This window comes from Halictus rubicundus, chromosome 16 (genome assembly GCF_050948215.1).
Source record: "Halictus rubicundus isolate RS-2024b chromosome 16, iyHalRubi1_principal, whole genome shotgun sequence".
NCBI classification, from domain to species: Eukaryota; Metazoa; Arthropoda; class Insecta; order Hymenoptera; family Halictidae; genus Halictus; species Halictus rubicundus.
In genome coordinates this window covers 9757398-9784620 of record NC_135164.1, presented here as the reverse complement: position 1 = coordinate 9784620, position 27223 = coordinate 9757398, and the positions used below count along the sequence as shown (strand labels likewise).

At 41.7% G+C, this 27223-nt stretch overlaps 6 protein-coding genes across 12 annotated transcripts; 4 read left to right on the top strand and 2 right to left on the bottom strand.

Moving 5' to 3' along the window:
* The first annotated feature begins 96 nt into the window (after positions 1-96).
* Positions 97-6603, top strand: Nup188 (nuclear pore complex protein Nup188). Of its 2 annotated transcripts, XM_076802047.1 has the most exons (5): positions 97-322; positions 440-650; positions 740-1204; positions 1268-1392; positions 1496-6603. In XM_076802047.1, the coding sequence occupies exons 1-5, from the start codon at positions 294-296 to the stop codon at positions 6468-6470; spliced, it is 5805 nt and encodes a 1934-aa protein (XP_076658162.1). In that variant the 5' UTR covers positions 97-293; the 3' UTR covers positions 6471-6603. The 2 variants fall into 2 exon arrangements, with proteins under 2 accessions (XP_076658162.1, XP_076658163.1); XM_076802048.1 differs by lacking the exons at positions 97-322; positions 440-650; positions 740-1204 and having other exon boundaries at positions 1496-1609; positions 1713-6603.
* Positions 6566-10722, bottom strand: LOC143362151 (mesoderm induction early response protein 3). 4 transcript variants are annotated; one of them, XM_076802051.1, is made up of 6 exons: positions 10323-10721; positions 10099-10204; positions 9821-9956; positions 8431-9573; positions 8209-8336; positions 6566-8124 (listed from the first exon to the last, which is right to left on the bottom strand). In XM_076802051.1, coding segments are annotated over exons 2-6 (2076 nt in total). In that variant the 5' UTR covers positions 10101-10204; positions 10323-10721; the 3' UTR covers positions 6566-7457. The 4 variants fall into 4 exon arrangements, with proteins under 4 accessions (XP_076658166.1, XP_076658164.1, XP_076658165.1 ...); XM_076802049.1 differs by lacking the exon at positions 10099-10204 and having other exon boundaries at positions 10462-10722; XM_076802050.1 differs by lacking the exon at positions 10099-10204 and having other exon boundaries at positions 6566-8121; positions 10462-10721.
* A 606-nt stretch (positions 10723-11328) lies between these two features.
* Mo25 (calcium binding protein Mo25) lies at positions 11329-14688 on the top strand. Of its 2 annotated transcripts, XM_076802346.1 has the most exons (9): positions 11329-11635; positions 12229-12341; positions 12584-12705; positions 12761-12928; positions 13115-13233; positions 13309-13477; positions 13557-13721; positions 13816-13920; positions 14221-14688. In XM_076802346.1, the coding sequence occupies exons 3-9, from the start codon at positions 12604-12606 to the stop codon at positions 14401-14403; spliced, it is 1011 nt and encodes a 336-aa protein (XP_076658461.1). In that variant the 5' UTR covers positions 11329-11635; positions 12229-12341; positions 12584-12603; the 3' UTR covers positions 14404-14688. The 2 variants fall into 2 exon arrangements, with proteins under 2 accessions (XP_076658461.1, XP_076658460.1); XM_076802345.1 differs by lacking the exon at positions 12229-12341 and having other exon boundaries at positions 11330-11635.
* A 337-nt stretch (positions 14689-15025) lies between these two features.
* Dnz1 (DNZDHHC/NEW1 zinc finger protein 11) lies at positions 15026-17107 on the top strand. Its single transcript, XM_076802347.1, has 4 exons — positions 15026-15443; positions 15648-15929; positions 16211-16369; positions 16504-17107. The coding sequence occupies exons 1-4, from the start codon at positions 15331-15333 to the stop codon at positions 16775-16777; spliced, it is 828 nt and encodes a 275-aa protein (XP_076658462.1). The 5' UTR covers positions 15026-15330; the 3' UTR covers positions 16778-17107.
* Positions 17108-17589: 482 nt separating this feature from the next.
* On the bottom strand, positions 17590-19133 carry Eif3k (eukaryotic translation initiation factor 3 subunit K). Its single transcript, XM_076802348.1, has 4 exons — positions 18929-19133; positions 18430-18649; positions 17856-18075; positions 17590-17784 (listed from the first exon to the last, which is right to left on the bottom strand). The coding sequence occupies exons 1-4, from the start codon at positions 18979-18981 to the stop codon at positions 17627-17629; spliced, it is 651 nt and encodes a 216-aa protein (XP_076658463.1). The 5' UTR covers positions 18982-19133; the 3' UTR covers positions 17590-17626.
* Positions 19134-20960: 1827 nt separating this feature from the next.
* Gat-a (GABA neurotransmitter transporter-1A) lies at positions 20961-26507 on the top strand. 2 transcript variants are annotated; one of them, XM_076802352.1, is made up of 9 exons: positions 20961-22218; positions 23559-23808; positions 23890-24190; positions 24447-24648; positions 24730-24997; positions 25122-25496; positions 25669-25971; positions 26114-26281; positions 26367-26507. In XM_076802352.1, exons 2-9 carry the CDS (start codon positions 23668-23670, stop codon positions 26454-26456), a joined length of 1848 nt encoding a protein of 615 aa, XP_076658467.1. In that variant the 5' UTR covers positions 20961-22218; positions 23559-23667; the 3' UTR covers positions 26457-26507. The 2 variants fall into 2 exon arrangements, with proteins under 2 accessions (XP_076658467.1, XP_076658466.1); XM_076802351.1 differs by having other exon boundaries at positions 23556-23808.
* The last annotated feature ends 716 nt before the right edge of the window (positions 26508-27223 follow it).

Sequence of the window (27223 nt, the reverse complement as noted above, 5' to 3'; positions counted from 1 at the left end):
TATGCTCCGACGAGGTTGGCAACGCGCGAGATGTCGCCTCTTGTTGTATCCCTACTGTTGGTAGTACTGCGTAGTACGGAGCGGCATGTACCGGTTGTTTGTGTGTAGTTCGCAACAGAGGTTATGTCATGCTTGCTATAAACAACAAACTGTACTGACAAACAACAAAACAATTATGTAGTGAAGGAATACTGTATTTATATTTGGCTGTACAAGATATTTGAATCGCCTTGCGAGAATTTACAAACATATTTCTTACGAATTACACATATATGACTTGATTACCGTTGAGAATGGATGGGCACGCTGTCGAGAGTTTGCCGTGAGTAAACACTTTCTCCTCATTACAATAAAACGCGGCATAAATTCTGATTTTAACTTTGGCATTTAGCCTTCATTTACAATGACCGTCATCGCGCTAAAGTAGTTGTTTTCACAGTTACTGCAAGGAGTTGTGGCTCTTAATATCGGATACGGTGTGCCGGTGCGAGAAACAGCTTGTCGAAGATGAAATTAAAAAGGAGACGAAATTGCTCAAGGAGGGTCTTCTGTTCTTTAAACCTTACACAGAAGCCTCTCTTCGTAACATTCCAAAAAATGATCCTTCTCCCCGAATGTACGAACTGATCGGCAAACTGGCTCCACTTTTGGTACGTGTTTCTAAGAAGCTTAAAAAAATGTTCTCTTGTTCGATTGATCGTGGTTCTCATTTTCGTATTTAATATTATCGACGTTGTAGAATTTGGATGCTACGCTTACCTGGGACCTGGTCTGCAATTTCATCAAGTACGAGTATCGCAACTGTACGGAAACCTTTGTATCTCAACTGATAGATTTCACCTCGATGAAGGCGTTGATCGACGACATTTGGAACTTTTATTACTCCGAAAGGATGACCTTGATAAAGTGTCTTAAACTCATGGTCGAATACAAAGACAACGAACACCGTTACCAAAAGGAGTTTGCCAAATTTTTTGATGACGTTCTATTCGGTACCCTGCTGGAATCCATTAGAAAGCAAATAGAAATGCTGAAGACCGTGAACCCACCAGTTCGGTCGCAGCTCTGCACAGAAGAGTACTTGCACAGGCTGTACAATAGTAGCCTCGTCGAAATGCGAGAATTACTTCACATTTTGACGGTCATTATTCACGATATACATATCGCTGACAACGAATTCTTGAAGTTATACGAAAGTATCGGGGTAAGTGAAATAATTATAATCGATTCCCGCCGCTCAATTAACATTTCAAACTCGATCGTATAGGGAGAACCGAAACGTTTGGCAAGTACCAAGAGTCACGAAGACAAAAAGGTGATCGCTAGGAAAATCAAAGAAATTCATCATAGTCAAGCGGCGTTGATCCTAGTAGCGTTGGATGTGAGAAAACAGTAAGCGATCGTTGACAGGAGTTCGTACAGACGAACCGATGATGTTTGGAATGATTCTTATGGTTAGAACAGATGTGATACGTGATATGTACTATGTTTGCAGCCCCGACATGGAAGACTGGGTTAGAAGCGTGAGACTCAGTATGCAAGAAATCTTCGAGCAGAAATGTATCCGCGACAACAACCCGCAAGACAGTCCGCTGTTTCTGTCATGGATGTTAGCAAACTACGCAATCGATTCCGATAATATGGACACGTTGTCGCGATTCCGGCCGTTCGGCATCAAAGCCATCCAACTTGACGTTTTCCGTTATTTACAGGACTTGATGAACAGCGAGATGATTCGCGAGAAAACTCATTATGCCGAGGTCGTGCGCAACAGCGTGTACAATCTGGTGACGTTGGTGTGCGTTTTCGTCGACGAAGACAAGCTCGGCGCGTTGAACGGTATCTTCGACGCGGTAGCTGCAACGATACAATTTCCCGAGACGGCCGCTCGATTCTGGCAAGAACGCGAGGACAGTTTCTGGCCAATCTACAAATTCGCCTCGGAACAATTTCCGCACGAGTTCGAGCCTCTGACCAACATCGCGATCGGATTGGCGACCGCCTCGAAATCAAGCGCCAAGAGGATCGCCGTCGAATTGGAAAATCTACGCTCGTTGACGCTGGAATTGCCGCGTCAACGGGACCACAACAAGCCGTTGAAGCCTTACCAACAGGAATGTACGATCCACAAGAACTCGTACACCATATTTGAGGACACCGTTCGAGAAAACGTGCGCATACTGTCGAGCGACCGCGAGGTAGTGATATTCCGGCAGAAAGCGAGCTACTGGGACGCTCTTCACCACAAGATAGAACAACTGTTCTCACAAGCGGGCGGCAGAGTTTCAAATATCAACGAGATCAGCAAAAACTTGCCAGAGAACGTGTCGCAGGGTCTAAAGCTGCTGAAGAAGCTGGCAAAATACATAGGGATTCGTCAGAGCATGGTCATTCCGACGGAATTGAGCTTCGAAATTATCAACCGATTCTCCTATACGGTACTGCCCGAGGAGAAAATGTACGTATACAAGTTAGTTGCGGCGTGCATCAGCATCTCCTCCGAGCTGATCCCCGAATATCCCGAGGAGATTCTCGCTAGAATGCGCGCGGGCGTTTATCCGAGGTTCAATAACCGGTGCCAGAAGGCATTGGATTTTGCTGAGGCGGTCTCGTTCGACGGCGGTATAATCGCATCTTGGCTGTCAGCGATAGAAACGATCTCTCATTCCTATCCGATCTTAAACGCGTATCTGGACATCCTCTCGAACTATTTGATCCGGAAATACAACGAGGAAGCTCTGTACACGGTCGAGATACCCGGAATGGTGTTCTTACTGCAAGGTGTCTTGCCAAAATTGGACTCCTGGTACTTTGACTCGGACGCGGAGAGGACCGATCTGTGGTTGAAGTGCATGTACTGTCTCCACAGAGCGCTCGAGACCAGCCTTTCGAAAGACGACATCCGCAACGAGTTGCAGCTGGTGGTCGCGTACAGTTTATTGTACCTGGAACCGAGGCACGCGCTGCTCAAACTGATCCGAACCGGCGAGCGCACCTTGCACAACAAGATGATGGTAGAGACCGATTGGATTCGCGGAAAAGGTTTGAAGGCGATCACAAGCGTGCAGTTGGCGTTGTCGGTGGTAAACAGGCTACTCATATTCAGAAAATCGCTGGGTCTTCGGAGCGAGGACAGATCGCCGCTGGAGGCTGCGTTGTACTCGTCACCGCGCGTGCCCAACGGACTTCTGATAGTACCGACGATCGTGAATTACCTCTACGTTTGGTTCAGTCCGCCGTTGCAGGCGATGGCGGTCAGACTGTTGAAAAAGTTCGCCGAAGGATCCTCGATGTCCCTGCTGGTCTGCATGGGCATGGACGGAACGGCCATACGAGAGACGTTCGCGTCCCGCAGGGGACTGATGTCGCCGACCTGCGTGGCGGACGTCAAAGTCGCGATTCTCGAACTGGTCGCTGTTTGCCTGGAGAAGCAACCCGGACTAACGGAAGCCCTCTTCAACATCGTACATCCCGCAGAATGCAATAGAATCTTTCCACGGTCGGTGGAGGAGTTTTTCACGGAGGGCTGCAGACAGTTCCTAGACAAGTACCTGAGCCGGATCTACGAGAGAGAGAACATCGTGTGCGACCAACTGTACAACAGCACGATGGCGTTGCTGCGAGCGATGTGGTACCACAGGAACGAGATCCTGGTCAACTTCTTCCGCAAACGGGACAAATTTTGGACTCATCTGCTCGCTCCACTGTTCAGGGATCTCGTTCCGGGCGCGAAAGGCTATTCCCACCTACTCGATATAGTCACTCTGGAGCTGTTCAAGAACTCCTTGCTGGAGGACGACTTTTCCATGAACCTGAGAAAGCTGATGGACAAGTCGAAGCCTCATTGGAAGAACCTGGCGGTATACATATTGAAGGACGAGCTATCGGGCTGCGACAACGACGATCAACGCGACGGGGACGGCGAGCAATCGCCCAGCAATCGCGAAAAGAACGACAGCAGCGCGTCCGTGGGTTGCTCGCTGTACGAGACCAATTTGGAGTCCTGGTACAACTTTGTGGTGACGTTAACGGACGAGAGAATCGCCGTCAACTATCCCGTGAACGTGATCCAAGCGCAGCTGATAACCCAACGCTCCCTCGAATCGCTTCTCGAACGAGTGAAACAGTCCCACGACCCCGCCAACCGTAAAGTCACGATGCTGTTGGCTTCGTTGTCGCTTCGGTGCATCACCTCTTGGAAGCAGATGTGCGTCGACGACTCGAGAATCTTCAAGTCAGGATTGACGCAACTGATGCAAGAGATCGGCCAGGCGTACCGTTGCTACGGGAAATCGTTGCGGCAAACGCTAATGTCTTTGCTTCTAGGGTGCGTTCAATGCGTGAAGAGCACGTTGCGCGAGGACGCGACCAGCCTCGAGTATCTCTTGGCGCACTCCTGCACGATCGCAGCGTGCGAGCTGGAGGAATTGAAGGAGGCTGCGATAAGGTTCGAGAAGCGGAACCGGCAGTATCAACAGTACCAGCTGCAATCGAGTGCGGTGGACGAAAAGGGGACGATCGCCCAGGGCAATGTCACCGCCCAGAAGAACGTCGACGAGAGGAACGCGGAGACCTTAAGGGGTATTCGAGAGAGTTTACCAGCGACTTTGGCCGTCTGCATGGTCACGCAACTGTTGCGTTCGTACGTGGAGCGAAGCTCGCTGTCGAAACGCCAAAGAAAGTCCGGTTGCGTGCAGCTTCGACAAATGATACCCGAGCTGACGGCCTGCATCGGCATCACCATGCAAAAGTACCCCTACCTGAGGTTCAGCAGCGCCGCGTTGAACTTGCTCAACTTGATCGTTCGATCGCCCTACACTCTGCACCCGATCAATGAAAACGACATCGCGAAGCTATGGTTGAGCTTGATCCCGCCCGCGGAGATCGGCAACAGCATGCTGGATTCGCTGTACCAGGACTGGCCGAACGGGTCATGGCGGTGCCAGGACTGGTGGCCGCTGTACACCTTGGGCCTAGAATTCGTGACCGGTCTGGTTACCAGAGAAACGGCTACCGTCCACATCAAATCCATTCTAATGTTTCTGAACTCGCACGAACACCAGCTGATGGTCGTCTCGACGTTGCTCAGACACACCGCGGACCTCCTCGCCGCCGACCTGGTGCAGTCCCTCGTCGCCCTGATTCACACGATGGCGACGCAACCCTACGTCTGGAACTCGGTGCAGCCGAACGTCTGCGAAACTCTGATCAAGTGCATGTACCTGGCATACGACAACACGGTAAACCTGCTTCTCAGGCCGCGAATCCTCAAGTTCATCATCGACGGGATCAGCGTTGAAAGCGCCGAAGAGCTGGAATCCTGCGACAAAAAATCCCCGAGCGGAGAGCTGAAGCTTCTGGTGAACAAGCTGATAGTGATCAACACAACCTGCGCGCTCAGCTTCGTCCACTTCTCGCCGAGACTGAACACTCTCGTCGACACGATCTACACGCAAGACTTTTGGTACACCCCGATGGCCGAGATGAATTTCGGCCCGCCTCAGATGAGCATGAGCTCGGGCCCCCGGCTGACCTACGGAACGATCATCAGCTCGACCCAACTGTTCACCCAAGCTCTCCATTCACGGTCCCAGCCGGCCGGCTCCTCGTCCGTGTCTTTCACCGGCCAGACCGACAAAACGGACTCCGCGAAGAGGGAGTGGGAGCACGCGACGCCGGAGGACCGACGAATGCACTCCAGCAAGGACCTCAGAAGAATCATCCACGCGGCCGCGGCCGCAGCCTCTTCCGGTTCGGCCTCGAGGTCGTCGTCCTCGACATCGAACGTGGGCGGGGACTTTTTGGTGTACGTCAGCGGTCTGGACGTGACCGTGCCTCTGCTGAGCAGCCCGAGGCTCGTCAGAAGGCCCTACGACCCACTGATATGCGAAAACACCATCCTCTCGAGGGCAACCGCTCTAACAAGTGGCAGACACGTCTCCAAAGCTGGCAGCGGCGGAACAACCGCCGCAAACACTGGAACCACCGGCAGCCCCGTTGTCGCAAAGTACCAAAAGTTTAGCGACCCCTGGTTCGAATCCATGGACGAGAACAACACCAGACTGGCGCTCGAAGTCAATCTGGTGTTGATTCTCTGTCAAGCGTTGGAGGGTGTCCGGAGTCCTCGAATCGCTCTTCGGGACCGGCAGCTGATAGCTCGCGAAACAGTCACAGAATTGGGGGTTTTCTTCGATTTTCTCGAGCACCGGGGCACTCCCGACAATTGGCCTGTCGAGGGGTCGTTGATCAACGCCGATTCGAAGAGCGCGAGAACGATCGACCTAGCGATCGATCCGTTTCAGACCATTCTACCCGCGAGGTTGAAACAGGGTGAAGGACGAAGACCCGAGGAGAACGTTTTCACTACTGGGACATTTACGACGAACGTCAGTAGCGTACAATTTCTACCATTGATGGGAAAGCTGTTGAAAGCCGTGGTGGAATCGTTGGATTTAACGCAGTACCGATGATAGCGGTCGCCTTTTTACTTTGATGGAAATCGCTAAATTCGCGGGAGGTTGGCGGTGTATGTACAAAAGGTGTAACAATCTCATTATTTCGTGTATGTTGAAGTTCATAATAAAGTAACAATTTTTATTATAATCTTCCGAGTTCGATATTGTATAAACGATAAAGAAACTAGAGTTAAAAGATCGACCGAGGACACGCGAACGCAAAACAACATTCAGGCATTAGCCTCAAGATCGGGAGACAAAGAATCTGGATTGCCGCGTTTCGCGTATCCCCGAGTGCAAAAATAAAAGACAACCATGTATCCAGCGAATTTCGTTTAATGTAACCATGTTCAACGGATCGTCGAGTTTTCGTTTCGTCGAATTTCCATAATCTCGTAGAAAAACTGGACTTTTGTACACTCGATACCAGCCAACGATCGGACTAGTGCCAAGACAACATTACGATTATCTCTTAGAAGTTTGCGCCCGGCGCTACAATTCTGTGATTGTAATTCGTCGCGCGAATCGCGTACCGCGAATCGTAAAATCACCTCGATAACACTTAAATATTTATAGATCTGAAAACGTGAAATCGATTCGAATAATTTAAACTAATTTTATAATCATCGATTCGTAAACATCTACGAATATAACGAGATAAGAGTAGTTGTCGTCGGGAACTAGAAAGCAGAAAATGGAAAATGCTATGCTAATTCACGGCCACGTGCCCCATTTAACCCGCTGCTCCCTCCCTTTTTCTCTGTTCGTTTCAACGACGTACGTATTTTAATACCTTTAGTTTTCCTTCTATCACGCGGAGAACGCGTTTCCTCCGCTAACGCGATCGATAGTCGTACTACGATACCGTATAAAAATATAATTCGTGATATTAACGAATATTATATATTATGACAATAGCAGTGTCGCGAGCGGCGAGTTGAACGCGTCGCGCGAACATATTCGACGCCTTCCAGGCTGAAAACCCGAAGGTCGCGTTCGACGCTAAGGAGGCAAATGAGGTAAAATGTTCTCTGGCGAGGGCGAGTCGTGGGAATCGTTGGTTCTCGAAGTCACCCGACCGTGGTAGAAATTATTCGAAGTGACGGAAGCGACGACGGAGCTGGTCGCGACCGTACTCGTCACTGCGTCCGCGACCGTCATCATCGGAACGGTGCTGCTGGCTGTCGTAGCGTTGATAGTGATCGTCGTCACGATCGAAGAGGTAGAGTGACTTCGGGACGCCAGCGTTGGCCAGACGTGTGAATTACCGCAACCGGTGTCGGACGGTGAACACTCGGAGAGACGAGTCAACGCGGCACAGCATACGGCCGTTGACAAGGTAGTTGGTATCGCGACCGAGGCTGAGGCTGAAGCTGAGACTGAGGCTGGAGATGGGGATGGGACCGAGGCCGACACGGTTGTCGGTGGTGGCGGTGGTGGAGGTGGCGGCGGTGGCGGTGGTGCTGGCGTTGGTCCGTTCAGATCCGCCAAAGGATCGACTGCGGTACTGTCCCACGGTTCCACGGACTTGGACTCGTCGTTGCTCACGGCACTGGCTGCCGATCGCTGTCGCTTCGCGTCGCCGTACAACAAACAATGAACGTTCGGTGAGCTGCTTCGATCCCTTACACCCTCTTGTTCCTCCAGGAATCGGTCCATATAGTCCCTGCTTACAATTCAACGGTCTTGTCATACTTCGAGTTTTCAATTACCGTCCGATGGAAAACGAGAACGGTACAGAGAAAATACTCACGTGATACCAGGGTGTAGAGCGTACTTTTTCTTTTCTAAGCGAGCCTTGTACGTAAATATATCGTGGCGTTCCGTCTTCTTCCACAGGTAATAAAATTGCACTAATTCCCCGACAGAACGCGTCCTCACCTGCAACGATAACGGTGTGTCGGTCGCAATAAGCGGTGAAACCAAAGATTGTTTATCTTTTACAAGATAATTTTGGCTATCGTACCACGCGTACCTTGTTCTTTTGTATCAAGTGGAAATCTTTTCCGTAACTCCGTAATCCAGACTCGAAATTGTGACATTCTTCTTCCGACCAAAGGCTAACCGCATCCGTTGGCGGCACGACGTTCATTCTACGTCTTCTCAATGCCTCCTCAAGATTGTAGCCGCACTGTAGCAACAAATATAATGCTTGCTCGTCGTCTCTGATGTGAGATCCCGTAGGTAGAGAACCACCCTTCACCGCCGGTAACTGGGCCCGTTCCAAGAACTCCTCGGTTTCCTCTTCCGGTATGTGACTAGGATCCCACAACATTTTGTCTTCGTTCTCGTATGGTAGAGCGTCGTCGTAGCGACACAGACCTTCCGGTATAGCTGCTTGGTAGTCGCTACCAACCATGATTGTCTTCTTCCATTCCTCCTCGTCCGGACTGTAGTCGCAGTCGTCCTCCTCTTCCTCGCTCTGCGGTCGTGAAACGCTTCGCAATAGTCTCGAAGTACCGGTTCCTGTACCGGTGTTGACGATCCCATCTTCTCCTCCGTCTACCGTGGCACCCGCGCCAGTACCCTCTATACCGGTCACGGTGGTATCGTCCGCTGCACAACCACCAAGGTCGCCAATACCGGTGCATTTAGCGGTACCGCTGGCTCCCAGTTTCCCAGTGGTCCTTATATTTTCGTTGTTACTACAATTATCGGTCATAGAACATTCTTCGGTTTCAGCTTCGACTTCGGCTTCGACTTCGGCTTCAGCTTCGGCTTCGACTTCAGCTTCGGCTTCGGCTTCGCCGTCTTCGTCGTCATCGTCGTCGTCGTCGTCGTGGATTCTGTGCCGTCTACTATTGTCTCCCGCAGCCACGCTACTAGCATTGTTCCCTTTCATGGTCGATCCCGACACCAACGACGTCGAATCCTTCCCTTTTACCAACATTTCGGTGTAAAACTGTTTAAGATCCGGCTCGTTACTGGCCGCGTCCGCCTCGTCGTCGTCGTCGTCGTCGTCCGCGTCATTGTCACCCTTATCCGAATACGGTCCGTCAACTTCTGCATCCCCGCTTCCAGATGGAATCAACATTCGATCGGAACTGTTCGAATTCTCTGTCGACGGATCCCCGTATCCATACATTGCAAGTAGATCTTTTAGTGGCATATCACCTTCCTGAAAGAAGACAAGAACAAAAATGATTATCACGCCGGACCCAACAAACAGACTAAACATACGAATCTCACTACGAGAACGCACTTTGAGTCCAAAGTGTTGTAGAAACTTATCATAATTGTAATTATTTATGGGCTTGATTTTTTCATTTCACAGGCTTGATCCTAGAATAGTTGGGATCAGAATCGTGTTACAAAGTGAACATCGTACATCTTAAATATTTAGCTCGTATGCCCCAGAGTTATACCTTTTGCAAGTTGGACAACTCGTTGTGAGAATCTTCACTACCTTCTAAAGCTTCTTCTTCGTCTAAAGTCCGTTCATCGTCAAAATCATTTACCATCATTCCAGTACCTGGGCCCATGTCATAATCTCGATCGGCCCTATAAATTATCCGATATTAATAATGTATCCGTGTCTTTGAACAACGAAGATCATTGATCTCTAACACTAATCTATATGTATACATACATATATATATATATATATATATATATACACATATATATATACATATATACTAACATGTTTACACGAATCGCAGTAGCCGAAGCAGCAACATAGCACGCAGATACTACACTCAGAGCGATGCACACCGTTAGAATGCTGACGAGGGATGTCCTTATACTACCTGCATTATAGATTTTGTTGGTTTTAAATGGTTCGATAAAGCATTTTGATCGAGTAAGCAATATATTGGATATAATTCATTGGAAGGTGTAATATGAAAATTATGACGCGCATCTAACCTTAAATTCTTGTGACATTAGCGCTGAGTTTACAATTGCGATAACAACTCATACTTCAATGATCGGTATGATAGAAACTGAGCCTTCCGTTCGAGTTTCTTTTTAATGGTACCCCGTACAGTACCGAGTTCCACTTCACCTCATTAAAAACATTTTATTGCGGTATCGTATATACATCTTCACAAAGAAAATTAAATTTTTCAATGCAAGAGTTTCATGATGTGTCCAGCACTTTCCCAAGGCACAATTTTGACCCACAAGAAAACCGTTTCAACTGTAGGAACGGGTGATTTCAACAAAAAGTTATTATCACTTTTCGAGAAATAAATCAAAGCACGCACAATTCATTATTTATATTCATCGGATGCATCGTATCGTTATCGTTATAGTGGTGGGCACTATCGACTAAAAACTATCGACCAAGTCGATAGTAGCTGTTACTATTTTCAGTCGACTGGTTTTACTGAACTATCGACTGAATTTTGCAGTGGTGGGGGTATTACTATTGTGACTATTTTCAGTTCATTGCTTTACTGAACCAAAGATTTCCTCTCTGACTGAATTATCGATTGATTTATGCAGCGGTAGAGCGGGCGGAGCTATATCGATCAGATCCGATCGTGAGATTTACTATCTCTTTACTACCCTATTGTTTCTTTCGTTAGCGCTATCAAATTAATTAATTCGTTAAACATATGTATGTATATTCAATTGTTCTACTACTAAATACAATTAATTATTACAAATATTCTCCTAAAAGATGAATAATATAGAAAAGCTTTTCATCAACGTCATCGAACATCGAGAACATAACCAGTAAAGCGCTCAGTCGACTGAAAACTATCGACTATTTAAATCGATAGTATGTCGCGACTAAATAGTAAGTAGTCGATAGTTGAATTTAGTCGATAGTGGCCGTCACTAGTTGCAACGAAGCAAATTGTATCGCGATTATGTTTTCAAAGCTTTCTGATTGGCCAAGAGGAAAACTTCTAGATAGTCAAAACCAATAATGTTTTTGCAGAGTCGGCGTTAGTCGTAAAAGAATTTTGATAAGAGACGTCATAGAATCGTGCAATTAGTCAAAAGTTTTTAAAGATAAATAATTTATTCGTGCCGTTCTTTAAAAAAATCTTTATAACATTGCGTATAATTAGAATCCGTTGTTGACGGAGTTGTCATAATCGTCTAAGTTGTGCTTTTAATACGGTGTACTGAATTGAAAAGCAGTTGCCTTATATGCGCGCTTTTAAAAGAATCGCATAGGATACCTCGAACCGAGGTTGAGGGTTCGTTCAGGGTCTGACTGAATGGTAAGATTATTTTAAGGCTCGCGAGGCGATTCAAACGGACAGGTTAAACGTTTACTATCTTCTTCGACGAACTCGCAGTCTAGCAAGTTGCATCTTAGCATCTCCCAGTTCCTTCGAATCTATCAGTTATCATTTCTATTATTCATCATTTTAGTAAAACCGTGCGAATCTCTTGTTGTTTTGCTAATTTCATTTTTCTTTCACCTGAATCATCTCTATCGTCATTGTGTCGTTCATCGACTCAATACACGACCTCCATTTTTGTTGCAACTATTTCGTTTGGTGTATTTCTTGCAGTATTACTGAGTTCATCAATTTTTAATCTTTTTGTCGATCGTTTTGCAATTTGTCGGCTGCAACTCTACGATAATTAAAACTTTTAGGTTAAAGTTAATGCAACCTTTCTAGACGACAGAAACCGTAAATTAATATGCACAGAATAGTGCTTGTTAATGGTAGATTGTAGTCTGCAACGAATTTGACATTTACATGCACAGATATAACCTGAAGGAACCTGTTTAGCATCGTTCACCACACACTTAATAGAATATGAAAAATACATATGTATTTTTTCTCAAAAATGTCATTTGCAGGAATATATGTGTATATGAAATCAAAGATGTCATATCTAAGGAATACAAGAAGTTTGGTCAACAACATTTTTTGCCTCTGAATTTGGAGCAGTTACAGTGATAGACTAAATCACGTAATTTCTTAATCCAAGTTTTGTTTTAATAATTTTTTCTCATGTATTCATGCATACTTACACCACTAATTCATATGAATTTATTTATTCTGCAAAGTTTTGTAAAATTTTGGATTGGTATGATGGAAAACTAATTGTTATCATACGATGGAAGATTAACGCTGTCTAATGTAATTTGTGCGTAACGTATGCCTAATCAAGATATCTAAAACATTCTTTGTTATGTTCACATGCTACAATAGGTCTGTACATTGTGAAAAACATGCCTCTGTTCGGAAAGTCTCAAAAGAGTCCAGCGGAGGTCGTGAAAGCTCTAAAAGAGGCGGTAAATGCATTGGAGCGTGGTGATAAGAAGGTAGAAAAGGTACGTTGTGACACTGATTTCTGGTTTCTATGATGCAGTATATGACAATTTTCAGGCTCAAGAGGATGTCAGTAAAAATTTGGTACACATAAAAAATATGCTTTACGGAACAGCCGAGACAGAGCCCCAGGCAGATATTGTTGTTGCTCAGTTGGCGCAAGAATTATACAACAGTAATTTGTTGCTTCTACTCGTGCAGAATCTTAGTCGTATAGATTTTGAGGTATTATATAACAAAAACAAACAATATAAAGCAAAATGTAAAGTGTGAAAGTTATAGAGTTGAATGAAGTTAGTACTGTTTAGTAATAGGATTAAATTGACAACAGTTGATATATCAACATATTGAAAATCTCTCGTGTAATGTTCTTTCTAATATTTATTTCTTTTACAACACAATATTTAATAGGGAAAGAAAGATGTCGCGCAAGTGTTTAATAATATACTGCGGAGACAAATTGGAACCAGATCTCCAACAGTGGAATACATATGTACCAAACCAGAAATATTATTCACTCTTATGTCTGGGTAAGTGTAGAAATAAAAACAAGATTGTTTTCCAGTAAAATTAGATCAATACTAACGCGATCAAATTAATTCTAGGTATGAGCACCAAGATATCGCCTTAAATTGTGGCACTATGTTAAGAGAATGTGCGAGATACGAGGCTTTGGCTAAAATAATGATCTATTCGGACGACTTTTACAATTTTTTCAGATATGTTGAAGTGTCAACCTTCGACATAGCTTCCGACGCATTTTCTACATTCAAAGTAAGCGATGATAAGCGCATGATATATCGTACTTAAAGTAAAGCAATACTGTTGGTGCATCCGGTACGTTGGTTTTTAGGAATTACTTACCAGGCATAAAATACTGAGCGCTGAATTTTTAGAAATAAATTACGATAAAGTTTTCTCTCATTATCAAAGGTTATTGAATTCGGAAAACTATGTAACGCGAAGACAGAGTTTGAAACTACTAGGGGAACTTCTACTCGATAGACATAATTTTACCGTATGTACAATGTTGACTAGTTTATTTAAAAACATATATTCTGAATCTATACACTTTAAAATGCCGTTGTATAATGTTGTTTTGTAAATTTCAGGTAATGACACGATATATTTCGAATCCGGATAATTTGAAGTTAATGATGAATATGCTCAAAGAGAAATCACGTAATATACAATTTGAAGCGTTTCATGTTTTTAAGGTATATCTTTTCTTAGTAATTAGCTTGTTTTAGTCATCACCAGTCTTTTCGTTTTCTTTTTGTTTTGTTTTTTGTTTGAAAGCAATAATTGAAAATATTTAAGAAGAGGTAGACCTGTATAATTCGGGATTCCGAAACAGATACAGATACTTTTCAATGCATTTAATACTCGATCCTTACTTTGCAGAACGGTACTTATATTATTCTAGAAGAATTATTCTATCATAAAAAAAGAATTTTGTAAAATGCGAACAATTTTTCTTTGGATTTATATTCTAATCTATACTCGTAATTACATAGGTGTTCGTGGCGAATCCAAACAAGCCAAAACCGATACTAGACATATTACTGCGCAACCAGGAGAAGCTAATCGAATTCCTGACGCGCTTCCATACTGATCGTTCCGAGGATGAGCAATTTAATGACGAGAAGGCGTACCTAATTAAACAAATTCAAGAACTTCAGTCTGTACATGAGAATTAAGTCCTAAATACAAGTTATTGCTACAGCTACCGTTAACTACTACTATTGAAGTCTATTCAGCTGCTGTTGCCACTGTTACACCATCACAGTCATCGATGTAGCCAACTATCATTATTTTCTTCCTCTCTTTCTGTCTCTTACTCTCCCTTTCTTTCACTTGTTATTATTATCGTTGGTCGATTCGAAATGAGTCGATTATTATTATTATTATTAATTATTATTATTATTGCTATTACTTTTATTTGCGAGTAGTTCTGTAAATAAAGTTTTTCGTTTAATTGAGTACTACTGTATATTACATGAAGATGATTCTAAGCCACATACGTATATTTCCACCTAAATGAAAGTTCATTAAATTGAGTAACATAAGAAAAGCATATTTTATATAGGCTTATAAGGTTCTTGTTCATTTCTTTTAGTGTTCGAATGCTGATTAATATTACCATAACTGTATCGTCTAACAACTAGAAATTACAAGACCACATTACAAAGTTCAGTAAATTGAATATCAATTAATATTTAATGATTTAAAGATATGCATTCAATCGATAGAATACAAACATTGAGTCGTAGGAAAAACCGCTCAATTTGAATGGTAGGAGTATCACGTGGTCTTTCATCGCAGAAATACGATGATGGTCAGATTAGGTTAGTCAATAGTGATCAGTATTGGTTAAAATATTCGACATTCAAAGTGATGGTTTTGCATTATTTACTAATAAAAATAACGGTTTTTTTATTAGATAGATACTAACAATCTATATTTCAGTGCAATTGTAAAATAAGTAAATTTGACATTAAATGGAAATCGTAAAAATCGAGAATTTGTGTAAAGTAAACTCGATGGAAAACGAAATCACATGAAACCGTTCTGGTCTGTCATGATAGGTGATATATTTGTTAATAAGGAATATGGAATAAATAAAAATGTTCGTAAGAGACCCCTGTGGCATTGTGTGCATCATAGTCACATACATTGCTGTCTTTTATGCAGATTACGTCGTTGTACGTTGGGTTATCCTGCATAGTTTACAAGACAGGTAAGCACTTATAATTTGAGTTTATGTTTATTTAAAGTATTATTTGTTCTACACGATGTCTTATATGTATTTATTATCATAATTGTAGACACATGAATATTTTAATTCTTCTATTTTAAATTTAACATACACAATTGAGGATATATATATATATATATGTATGCAATGATCTGTAATTAATATTTTTTTATACATTGTGTACAGTTTGTGGGGTCCCTTCCATGTAGTGGCTTTCAACACTGTTGTATTATTATTGATGATGTCGCATTTGAAGGCAGTCTGCAGCGATCCTGGTGTTGTACCACTACCACAGAGTCCTATGGACTTTTCTGATATTCATACAGATAATTCAGAGACAAAGATTGAATGTGATGAAAGAGATAATTGGACCGTGTGTACGAGGTGCGAAACTTATAGACCTCCTAAAGCCCAACACTGTAGAATTTGTAAACGATGTGTTAGAAGATGGGATCATCATTGTCCCTGGTATGACATAAACTATATACTACTTATTTATGAATATTATTTATATTAATATTTCTTTTTATAGCTCATCACTTAATTTATAGTTTTCTCTCTATTTTTTAGATTTTGTGATATTTCTTTGCTTTAATAAAGAAACTGTTTTCATTTTTGAATTTTAATATTTATTATCCATTGATTGTTTAATATTTCTATAAGTATATTATATTATATTATATGTATATGTTAAGTACATATTGTTTTCAATATATGTAACATTGGATTATTCGTAATATTCCACAAAGGATAAACAACTGTGTGGGAGAAAGAAATCAAAAATACTTTATCCAGTTTCTGGTCTATGTTGGAATGTTGGCCATCTATGCACTAGGCTTGGTGATAACATCATGGGTTATAGAATGTTCACGTTGCAGTAATGATATGGCTGTCAAACAGACGCGCATGTATGTTTTATACGAGTATTACTTAAAAATTATTTAAATAATTTCTCATAAATTCAACAAGTTCTTCTCGATCATAAATATTAAAATAGGCTGTCAACAAAAAAAGTTAATGTTAATGAGGTTTTTTTCTACAGCTTGCACTGTGTTATGTTGGTGTTGGAATCAGCGTTGTTTGGCATGTTTGTCATCTCAGTACTGGTAGACCAATTTTTAGGTATTCTGGGAGAAGAAAACACAATGGAACGTGTGCAAAGTAGTCATCATTATAAGAGAAACAGTTCACGTACTTTTGTGTTACTGTCTCAGGTTTGTGGTAAGGGTCATCCAATCTTGTGGATGCTCCCATGCCAAAACCCACCTAAATATACCTTCAGAAAAGATGCGTACCTGATTGATCATGAAATTTAAGCACACGTGATTAATTCTTCATAATTCTAAGCAATGACAGCTTTTTTGTGGCTTTCTCTGCCATAATTATTTTCTTATAGCTGTCAAGAATCTTTCCATTATTTAATCCATAAAAGGTGCAATTCATAATACATTGAAATATAAGTATAAATAATATAATATATAAGATATTTTTTTATCGTTTGGAACTAAAATATTTTTTTGAATTTTCCAATCTTTTTTAATACTAAATTTTTTTTAAATAGTAATATATGCACACAGCATGGAAAAGTGAAAGAAAGCATTGTTTTGTAAAGTAATAGTTTGTATAAATTTTGTTTATTACTAATACTTTTTATGGATGTTATTTTATTTTGGGTTTACTACATGATATTAATGATAGTAATGCAAGATAAAATACTAGATCAATGCATTCATTTGTAAGTCATTCCATAAGATTAAGTAAGTTTAAATACATTGCAAAAATTACAAATTTAGTATACATACAATTGAACCGAGTATTAATAATTATAATTAACGATAATCTTTTAATGAAATCTGCAAATTTGCGTACGTAGACTTTTTGCATCATTTCAATATGTATAATATTTAATTTTAACTGCACTATTTTTTACAAATATTGATAAAACTTATTTGCATTTCAAATTGAGCAAAATCATTTTAAATAATACGCATATTTTTTTATGATATTTGTATGTGTCGTGGAATTATACGTATAGTACAAGGTATTGTAGTGTTATGAAAAGGAAGTGGGGATCAATACAATCGAAATTATTTACATACAACGATAAACGAAAGGAAAGCTTATGCCATTTTTTGTAGAAAAACCGTTTATTTGAAAGATAGAATTTAAAGACAAGCAGCCATTAAGCCAGCAACGTTTTCAAAATCTATATTTTCTGTAATATTTTTTGTCTTAATGTTCTCGTCTTGATTCGCGATGAAGATAATCGTTTTACTCTCTTCCTTCCATCCATACTTTTTCACCCAATGTTTCAGGGTATTGTCTGAAATTAAATTTATACAAAGTAAGCTACTGATTTATGTCACTTTTCTTCTTTACGAAAATAGATATTACCATCAACACCACCAAGTAGTTGTGCCAGAAGACTTTTTTCTATTGTTTGGAACGTTATTCCCACTACATGGCAAACAAACTTCCTTATTGAATCTTGGAATCCTACAATTCTGTCACATCGATCAGACATTGAAAGGACTCTGTCCCAAAAGTGCTGAAAGTCGCACTGTTCTAAAATATCTCCCAAATACATAATTTCATGAATGGGACTTTCTTGCATCTGTAACAGTAATTTTATTCTTATTATTATAATTAATTTGATTAGTAATTCATATTATATATCATTCTTCAGAGTATTTGAAATATATAAGCATAATATATTTTTTATATATTAAATCCTTTTAAAAGCAGACTGATTTGTAGGAGATACTGATCAATTTTTAAGATGCAGCATGTACTCCAAAAATGTGTGCATTATAAAACAAATTGTGTTATATATTAATTATTATATTTCTTTATCTATAGCAGTTATACTCGTTAAATATTTATTGTATACATAAATATGGCAGCTATTTTTGGACATGTAGGAAATACATACAATGCTATAAACATATTTAATAAGTAAATAACTCACGATTCTTTCACTGAGGAGACATTTGCAAAGAACAAAGTCTGTGTGTGGAAGATTTGTCAGAGCCTTTAGCAATATTTGGCAAGTAATATCCATATTGAATCTATGCGGATTCAATTGATAGAGTTTTAAAACTGCTAAATTAGCTTCTAAATCGTATGCATTTTCTCTCGATTGGATTTCAACATATTTTTCGAGAGTTGCTAAATGATCTGGATTATACCTGAAATTGTATTTGTTTTACTTAATTGAAACATGTAATAAATCATAATTGGTGTACAAATACATCTAGCATACGTTTAATAAAACAGTTAAATTGTAATTAAAATGAAAAAAATGTTCTTAATATTTTATATACATAAGAAAAAGTAACTGGAAGTATACTCTATTAAGTATACTCTTTTTGAAAATAAGTTAATTAGTACAACCAATTTTTTATGATATTTGTATGCATTGTAATAAGCAAATGGGTGTGCTTAAGAATTTGACAAGTTGTATGTACCTTTCAATGCCTTTCAGCATACCAGCCACAGTTTGGCGCATTGCTTCTGCCATTTTAATAACACAGATTTCTCGAACTTCGCGTTACAATTAAATAAAAGCAGATTACTGCTTTAATTGATCAAGAATATGGTTTTTAGGTTAGGAAAAAGAGTAAGTGCAGTTCACGCGGTGACAGAACATTCAGGGCTGCCAAATTTGACAAAACTTACTTTGCCAATTTCAGTTATGATGGCGCTACTGTACCATATGTGTGATTAATGGCGGGGCAGGAGGGAAATTTGAATACAAGATGTAATGTTTACATCTACATCTACAATATTAATAAATATAGATACACGTTTTCAAATTGTAGACATACAATTTTCATAAATCTCGAACGTAAATTGTAAATTTTTCAATGTTAATTTAATCTTTGTTATTCTCCGATTTATATGGAATTTAGATTCGCGTTCATCAGAAAAACATCTCCAATCGACTGGTAAGATTTTCATTACGATATTTTTAATAATAAGTTCATTATGTTCTTTATCTCTATAAATAATCACTATAGAGATTGATCTACGCCTAACTTCGTCTGTGCTTACACTTGTATTACGCATTGTAGACGCAGGCAGACAGTAGTAGAAAGTAGTATAAATCGAGGATATTAGCTACGAACCTACAATTAGAATTTATTTTTACCTTATAAATAGATCCTAGAATATTTCGAAAATAAGGTAATCTAAAATATTATCTGTAAAGCGTATCAATATGTTAATATTCATACATGAAATACATATTTTAATAATTATATAGCTGTTTTACCATTATTCAAATCTGTAAAAACATTTGATGTGCAGAAGGTAAAGTGTTGAATAGTTGAAGTTAGTTAAATTTGATTTTATATTCTGAGATATAAACCGGTAGGACTCACAAAAAGTAATGAAATTATTTGAAAATGCCAAAAATTAAACTGTGCAAACTGGTCGATCATCGGCTCAGTAAATAAGTTAACTTGAAAGTGAAACAAAGGCGAAAAAATAAACATGTGGTCAAGTGGCGCTCGACCGGTTAAAGCGGTGCGATCAAACGTGTTTCTCGTTGGTGGATTAAGATGCTTGACAAAATCAAAGGTGGTTCGACTGGTAAAAAAGAAAAGAATTTGACCCGCAAAGCGTGGTCTTAACGTGGTTCCCGCGCCACTTCCCGCACATCCTCTGGTCATTGGGGATGCTCCCCTCTGCCGTGCTGCCCGTTAACGAGCAATCAAACTATGTGGGCGCGCGCGCGCGCGCTCGTGCGCAAGGTATAGAAATTAGTCTCGCCGAAAGTTTCCTGTTTTATGAAAAACATTAAAAAAACATGAAAAACCTATAATCGTATTTTCGAGCGCTCCCGGACAACCAGAGCTGAAGAGATCGAATTATACATGATTCTCTCGGCTGATAAAAGCTTCCGGAAGCTACTTCCGGTTACGCGGAAGTACAACCGGAAGATAAGTTTCCCATGACTATCTTCGACTTTTCGGATATCTGTATAGGCCGTCGGATTGACCCAACGACCAGTTCCTATCTATAGTATATGCTTCGGGATTTGTGTGAGTTAATGTCGATCATCCTGATGATCTATATTACAGTGTGTACCCAGAACGGATGTAGCGATAGATCGGTGTCACGTGAACCCTCCGGATATACTAGCTTCCTAGTCTTGCTCACCTACTTTAACGCGCTCTTCCATTTCGTCAGAAAGTATAGAAGTTTGGTACACGCGGAGGAGAGATTCCGTTAATGATGATGACCAGCGAAATTAGGTTGCGTCAATTATTTAGCGATTCGTGTTCACCAAGAAATTGAACTCGTTAGGTTGTTCCACGCCGATTACAGTATTTCACTCGCTATACGTACGGATGTATTTTATATTGAAGCGTAAAAACTATCGTTTACAACGTAGAAGTTACTTTGATGAAATTAAACGAATCGCGCTAAAACAAATCATATTTCGCTGCCGAAGTGAAACCAAACAAATTACTAATTATTTTCTGGTGTCCAATACAGGATCTATGGTTTTCTCATTCAATTAATTGTTCAGATCTTTCGCCAAAAAGTAAATGCTCCTCAAATCGGCTATCTCGTGAAAAAATTCTGTTTCGTGCGATAGCAGGGTATGTGCTGAAGATCCTTTCAACATTTCAGGTCAACTGGTCGACTAGAACTTGAGCTATCGTGGCAATAGTTTCGAAAATGGAAAACATACATGTACATGTATTTGTGTTTACGGGAGGATCCAACAATAAGCGCAAAAGTAGCAATGCATACCGATCGTGCATAGGCCCAACGCTCTCCGCGCAACCGTGTAAAAAGAAAACACGTACGGGCACGTATGTATCGGAACATTGACAATAAAGAGCACAGCACCCAGGATAGCCGTCAACTTGATGATGATATACTGCTGCGATCTTGGTGACCCTCTTTCTCCTTGTTTTCCTCGTCCCCTCTTGCTCTGCGCGCGCGCGCGCGTGTTCGCGCGAACGTATTCGCGCGAGCGCTCGGCCCGGCTGCGAGTGACCGCGCGCGGAATAAACGCGTGACACCGATGTAAACGGCAAGGGTGGACCGGGGGCAAAAAAGGAAAAGGGGGATCCCCCGATTTCGTACCCCCGATATTTCAGCTAGTTCGCCGTCGAAAGCGAACTCCCGATTCCAGTTCTGAGCGGGCCGGCCGAGCACTAGCATCGCCTTTCGAACACGCGCCTCGAAACAGGCTTCGAAAGTTGACAGAAAACATCGGCAAACAGGAAACGACCATCCAGGAAGAGCAGATAGAGAAGAAGACAGTTCCGACAGTTCTCCGACCGTTCACGCAGAGATCGAACGAAACGCAAAAAGTAGATTCCTTGGGGGAGAACGTGATCGATGATCGTATCGTGGCTGCGACCATCCGGATCGAGAGAAAACACTTCTGAATCGAAACCCTGTCGCTGAATCGTAGGATTCTACTAGTCCGGAGTGCTTTTGTCGTTCCACGTTATAGAAATGCCGTCCGTTTAACCCGATCGAGAACTGTTGCGCGAACGATCAAGAGTGCGCCCAGTGACAGTGCATAGAATTCTCCTCGGGAAAAAGTTCCAAATACAGCGTTTCTCCCGTGCGATTACTTATCCTCTTACGCAGAAGAGTCCATCGATTTCCCGCCAGAAACACGCGAGGGACCAGCGAAACCGGAAGAAGAAGTAGAAGAGAGATCGTGGTACCGGGACCCCCAACTACCTGAAAGAACAGTGTCCTAGGATCGAAGATTGTTTCGAAACAGGTTCGTATGCGATTGAAATCTTCTCTGTACAGTAGGATAGGAAGAACTGTAACACGTGCGACGTGCGGTAACCGGATATTGTTGATTCCTCGAGGGTTACGATTGGTTGGAGGGGATCGGCGCGGAGCGGCGCAACGCGGCGCGCAATCGGATATCCACTATCTCGTGCTAAATTTCTTGGGGCTGGAATTCCAAAGCCGGTGGAGGAATTCAAGATCGCAACCGATGTCGGTTACGCGGAACAACGCGTTCTCGGTTAATTAGAATATAGCTGTTTTTTATGAGCGTGGAAGAGGAAGAGGGAGCCGAGCAATAGATCGTCCGCGAAGGGGCCGGGGAAGGATGGAGCTTTGGGGGAACGGGCTCGGGATATTCATTATAGGGTTCCCCAGCCGGACATTCGTATTTAACCGTGTCGCATCGATGCTACTTTTGCGCCTTAATTCTTTCTTATTGGTCCGCGCGTCTTCTGCTCCCCTATCACAGAACCGGAAGAACTGTTACGCGCCGTTCTTCTCAACGGAACCTCGTCAGCGAACACTTGAAATTCAACTGTATCACCTGGATCGTTCTCCCCGGAGACGCGATTACTTTCATTCGGTTCACAATTCATAACTGCACCGATCCCAAAGGACTTGTCACAGTGACCATTCTCGGTGAAGTTAAACTTGTAACATACAGCTTGCCGAAAATATTTTTTCCCAGGCGAATTCTAATTACAGAAAGAGATATGTTGAACCGAAAGATGAAATGGTGCGCAATAGTATTGGTGCTGCTTGCGCTGCACATTGGCGCGTTGTTTTTATTCAATCTGTTAAGTGGAAATAAGAGATAATTTGACAAGGAATAACTTGAAAAGAATTTGTTTGTCAGATCGCGTGAAACCGTTTCTTTTCGTGTCAGAAGCGGCATGGTGAATTCTTCGTGGTGATTTCGAGTCACCCTGGTAGCCTTGAGTATTTAAGGGTAATAGTCTTCCGCAGATTTTCCACGTGACGAACCGCGAGTCGCATCCGGCATCGGAAGAAGAACTCGGTCGAATCGTTTACCAAAAATTGCATCCTTCGAGAGAACCTCGCGAAAATCCTGAACAGTGTCTCGTAAAAATCTTGAGATAATGAAAGGAATGTTTTACGCATACTTTTTAATGTAAAATGCCGAAGGAAACAAACTTGAATCAGTGTAATCGAGGAAAGCTAAAGAGTTAATATTTGAAGGAATGTTAAAAATGATATCGAAACAGAATCGGACTAGAGATATTACTTATTTATGAACAAAAAATCTAAAAGGAGACGTAAAAAGTACAGTATGTGGATAACGTGTATGATTGTCGACAGAAGCTCTGTTATGCATTCGCGGTAGTTGCGCGAGGTGTGGAGGAACACGCGAGAAAGGAAACCGGAAACGACGGAACTTCTTCGAGGTCAGGTGCCGGAGATCTAGTAGAAAATGACGGAGGCATCGAGAGAACCCGAACTCGGGGATCCTGAAAACCCTGACAAAACCGCGTTAAATCTGACGTCCAACAAACAGAAGCCACTCCCAGAACGTGGCACATGGAGTACCAAATTAGATTTTATTTTGAGCGTGGTAATGTTTCATCGACGTCTTTTTACTATTGTTCTTCGATGATGTTCAACGAAATAATTCATTCATTTCTGTATCACAAAGGTTGGTTTGGCGATCGGTTTGGGTAACGTCTGGCGATTTCCGTATCTCTGTTACAAAAATGGCGGAGGCGCTTTTTTAATACCATACTTCCTGACACTGGTGCTCGCTGGGATACCAATGTTCTTCATGGAGCTTGCCCTTGGCCAAATGCTTACCGTCGGTGGCCTCGGTGTCTTCAAGATAGCGCCGCTTTTTAAAGGCATTGGATATGCTGCCGCTGTGATGTCCTGCTGGATGAACGTCTATTACATCGTCATCCTTGCTTGGGCAATCTTCTACTTCTTCATGTCCATGCGGAGCGGTATGTTCCATTACATTTTTCTTTATCAAAGTTACAGACAAAGGAATTTATTTTTGAAATCAGCGAGTATATCGATAGATCGTAAAATCAAAAGTCTCGAGGTTTCTCGTCATCTTGAAAACAAACCTTTTTTTTTTTGTAACAAAAATTCAGGCTATAGAGGGTTACATAGGATATTCTTGAAATTCTTATCATTGTTTCAAATAATAATGCAAAGAGAGGCGTGGCGTGTAATAACGAAAACCTATTGAAACAGAGCTACCCTGGGGAACCTGCAACAATTACTGGAACACGAAGAACTGCGTGAACCCTTACGACAGGGACTCGTTGTCCTGCTGGTGGACCAAATCGAGCGCGATCCGACATCCCAGGGGTATGGGCGTTGTTCAGATATGTTCGGTCAACGGCGTTAACGTGACGATCACGGACCTCACCGATCCGGTGAAAGAGTTTTGGGAGTAAGTGTTCGGGATCGGATTCAACAAAACGAAACGAAACGAAACAGAAAGATGAGTTTGAACGCGTGCGTTCCTTTTCAGGCGACGAGCGCTCCAAATTAGCGACGGCGTAGAGCACATGGGTGGCATCCGTTGGGAACTCGCCGGCACCCTTCTCTTGGTTTGGATCCTCTGTTATTTCTGCATTTGGAAGGGTGTAAAATGGACCGGAAAGGTCGTATACTTCACCTCGCTTTTCCCGTACGTCTTATTAACGATTCTTCTGATTCGTGGGATTACCTTGCCCGGTGCCATGGAGGGCATTCGATTCTACATCAGTCCGAATCTCTCGAAATTACGAGAATCGGAGGTAAATGTGTGAAAGGTTTCTTTGAAATTAGTATTTTGTCTGCTACACTTATGTTTGAATTTCAACGGATACAATTAAAAATTATTTTAATCTATACATAACGGGAACATGACGTATTTTCTAGGTATGGATAGACGCAGTCACCCAAATCTTCTTCTCGTACGGTCTGGGCTTGGGCACGCTAGTGGCTCTTGGTAGTTACAACAAGTTCACAAACAACGTCTACAAGGATGCTTTGATAGTGTGTTCGGTGAATTCATCGACCAGTATGTTTGCCGGCTTCGTGATATTCTCCGTGGTGGGTTTCATGGCCCATGAGCAGCAGAAACCGGTAGCAGAGGTCGCAGCTTCCGGTCCGGGACTGGCCTTCTTGGCTTATCCTTCGGCGGTTCTGCAGCTTCCGGGAGCGCCATTATGGTCTTGTTTATTCTTCTTCATGCTTCTACTTATCGGCTTGGATTCGCAATTTTGCACCATGGAAGGGTTTGTTACTGCCATGGTGAGCTACCGTTTTTAAATATATTTTTACCGTGTAAAAAGCAAAGCTTCTGATTGATTTGATCGATACTAATGTCGGTTAAGTAAAGAGAACCGACCTGAAATTTATTTAGTGCGGACTTTTTACTAAAAATGAATGGTTATACTAATATTCGTAAACTCGTTGATTCAAGGTTGACGAGTGGCCACAGCTGCTTCGCCGACGCAAGGAAATTTTTATAGCGATCGTCTGCGTGCTATCTTACATTATAGGACTTTCTTGTATATCCCAAGGTGGCATGTACGTCTTCCAGATCCTTGACTCGTACGCCGTTTCCGGATTTTGTCTTTTATTCTTAATCTTCTTCGAATGCATTTCGATAAGCTGGGCGTTCGGTGTCGACCGATTTTACGACGCCCTCAGAGACATGATTGGGTATTATCCCCTGATGTGGTGGAAACTCTGTTGGACGTTCACCACTCCCTTGATTTGTGTTGTAAGTTGATAACAGAATTTTTATACAATACTAATTCCTCAGCCAGACATTTCCAGACAGTTTCGATCCTGCTAACCAGAGGCGTAATTACCTATTAAAGCGTATATGATTACTTTAAACAGTTTTAATTTTCGATGTCCAGGGGGTCTTCATCTTCAATTTGGTACAATGGACACCAGTGAAGTATTTAGATTATGAGTATCCATGGTGGTCGCACGTGCTCGGCTGGATGACTGCTTTATCATCCATGCTGTGCATACCTGGTTACATGCTCTACGCCTGGAAGACAACGCCAGGAGACGTCATAACGGTAACTTATGAATCACGTAACGTCGCTCTTGTCTAATTAAAACATTTCAACTGACAACTGATATCACTGTTTTATTCTATTCAAGAAATTCAAGTTACTGGTACGAATAGAAGACGACGTGGCAAGTCTGCGAATGAAAATGGGCCAACCATCGCTCGAATTAACACCCCTTTAACTGCCGCCGACTTTCCTCGATTCCGAAGCGAATCAATCGTTCTGATTTTTACTATTCCTTCCTGACTATCATTAATTTAACGAGCTAACCAACGTAACAACGTCATTTTTATGCTATCACTTCCCGTGTAATTTCTCGTAGGAGTATCGTTTCTCGTCGACGCAAACCGAGAACGTTTTTATGTTCCGCAATGCGGGCAAAATCCTATTATTCCAACGAGATATTGTTCTTTCCCCTTTTGTATTATTACTAATTGACCAGGTAATTGTTAGATTGTGGTTCACAGGATAGGGAGCTCTCATTAAAAGGAGAAAAAAAAAATAATGGTACGATATGACTAAAGTGTTCAGAAATCGCGTCTAGTATGTTAACGTAAGCGTATCGTTAGTTGTATTTATATAAGTACAAGAAATTCCGGTGTACGCGAATAGTTCGCAAACAGTTGTAATTATTATTATTATTATTTATTTATTATATTTTTGAAAATTTAATTTTCCTCTATTTTAAACAACCATGCGTGCTACAATTGCATAAAATCTGCAGTCTAATTATCATTATTATCATTGCCCGGTCACAAATTTAGCTGCTAACTTATTTTAGCGGTGTCGGTCGTGTACGATAAATGAGAATAACTGCACATTTTGAATTTTAGTTACAAAATACACGTATCTGTGCTGCCATAATTACTACTAGACTGCGGATATTTATGAAAAATTACACTTTCGTTGATAAATTTTCGGAAGCGAGCGATGGTTCCATTCGTTTGA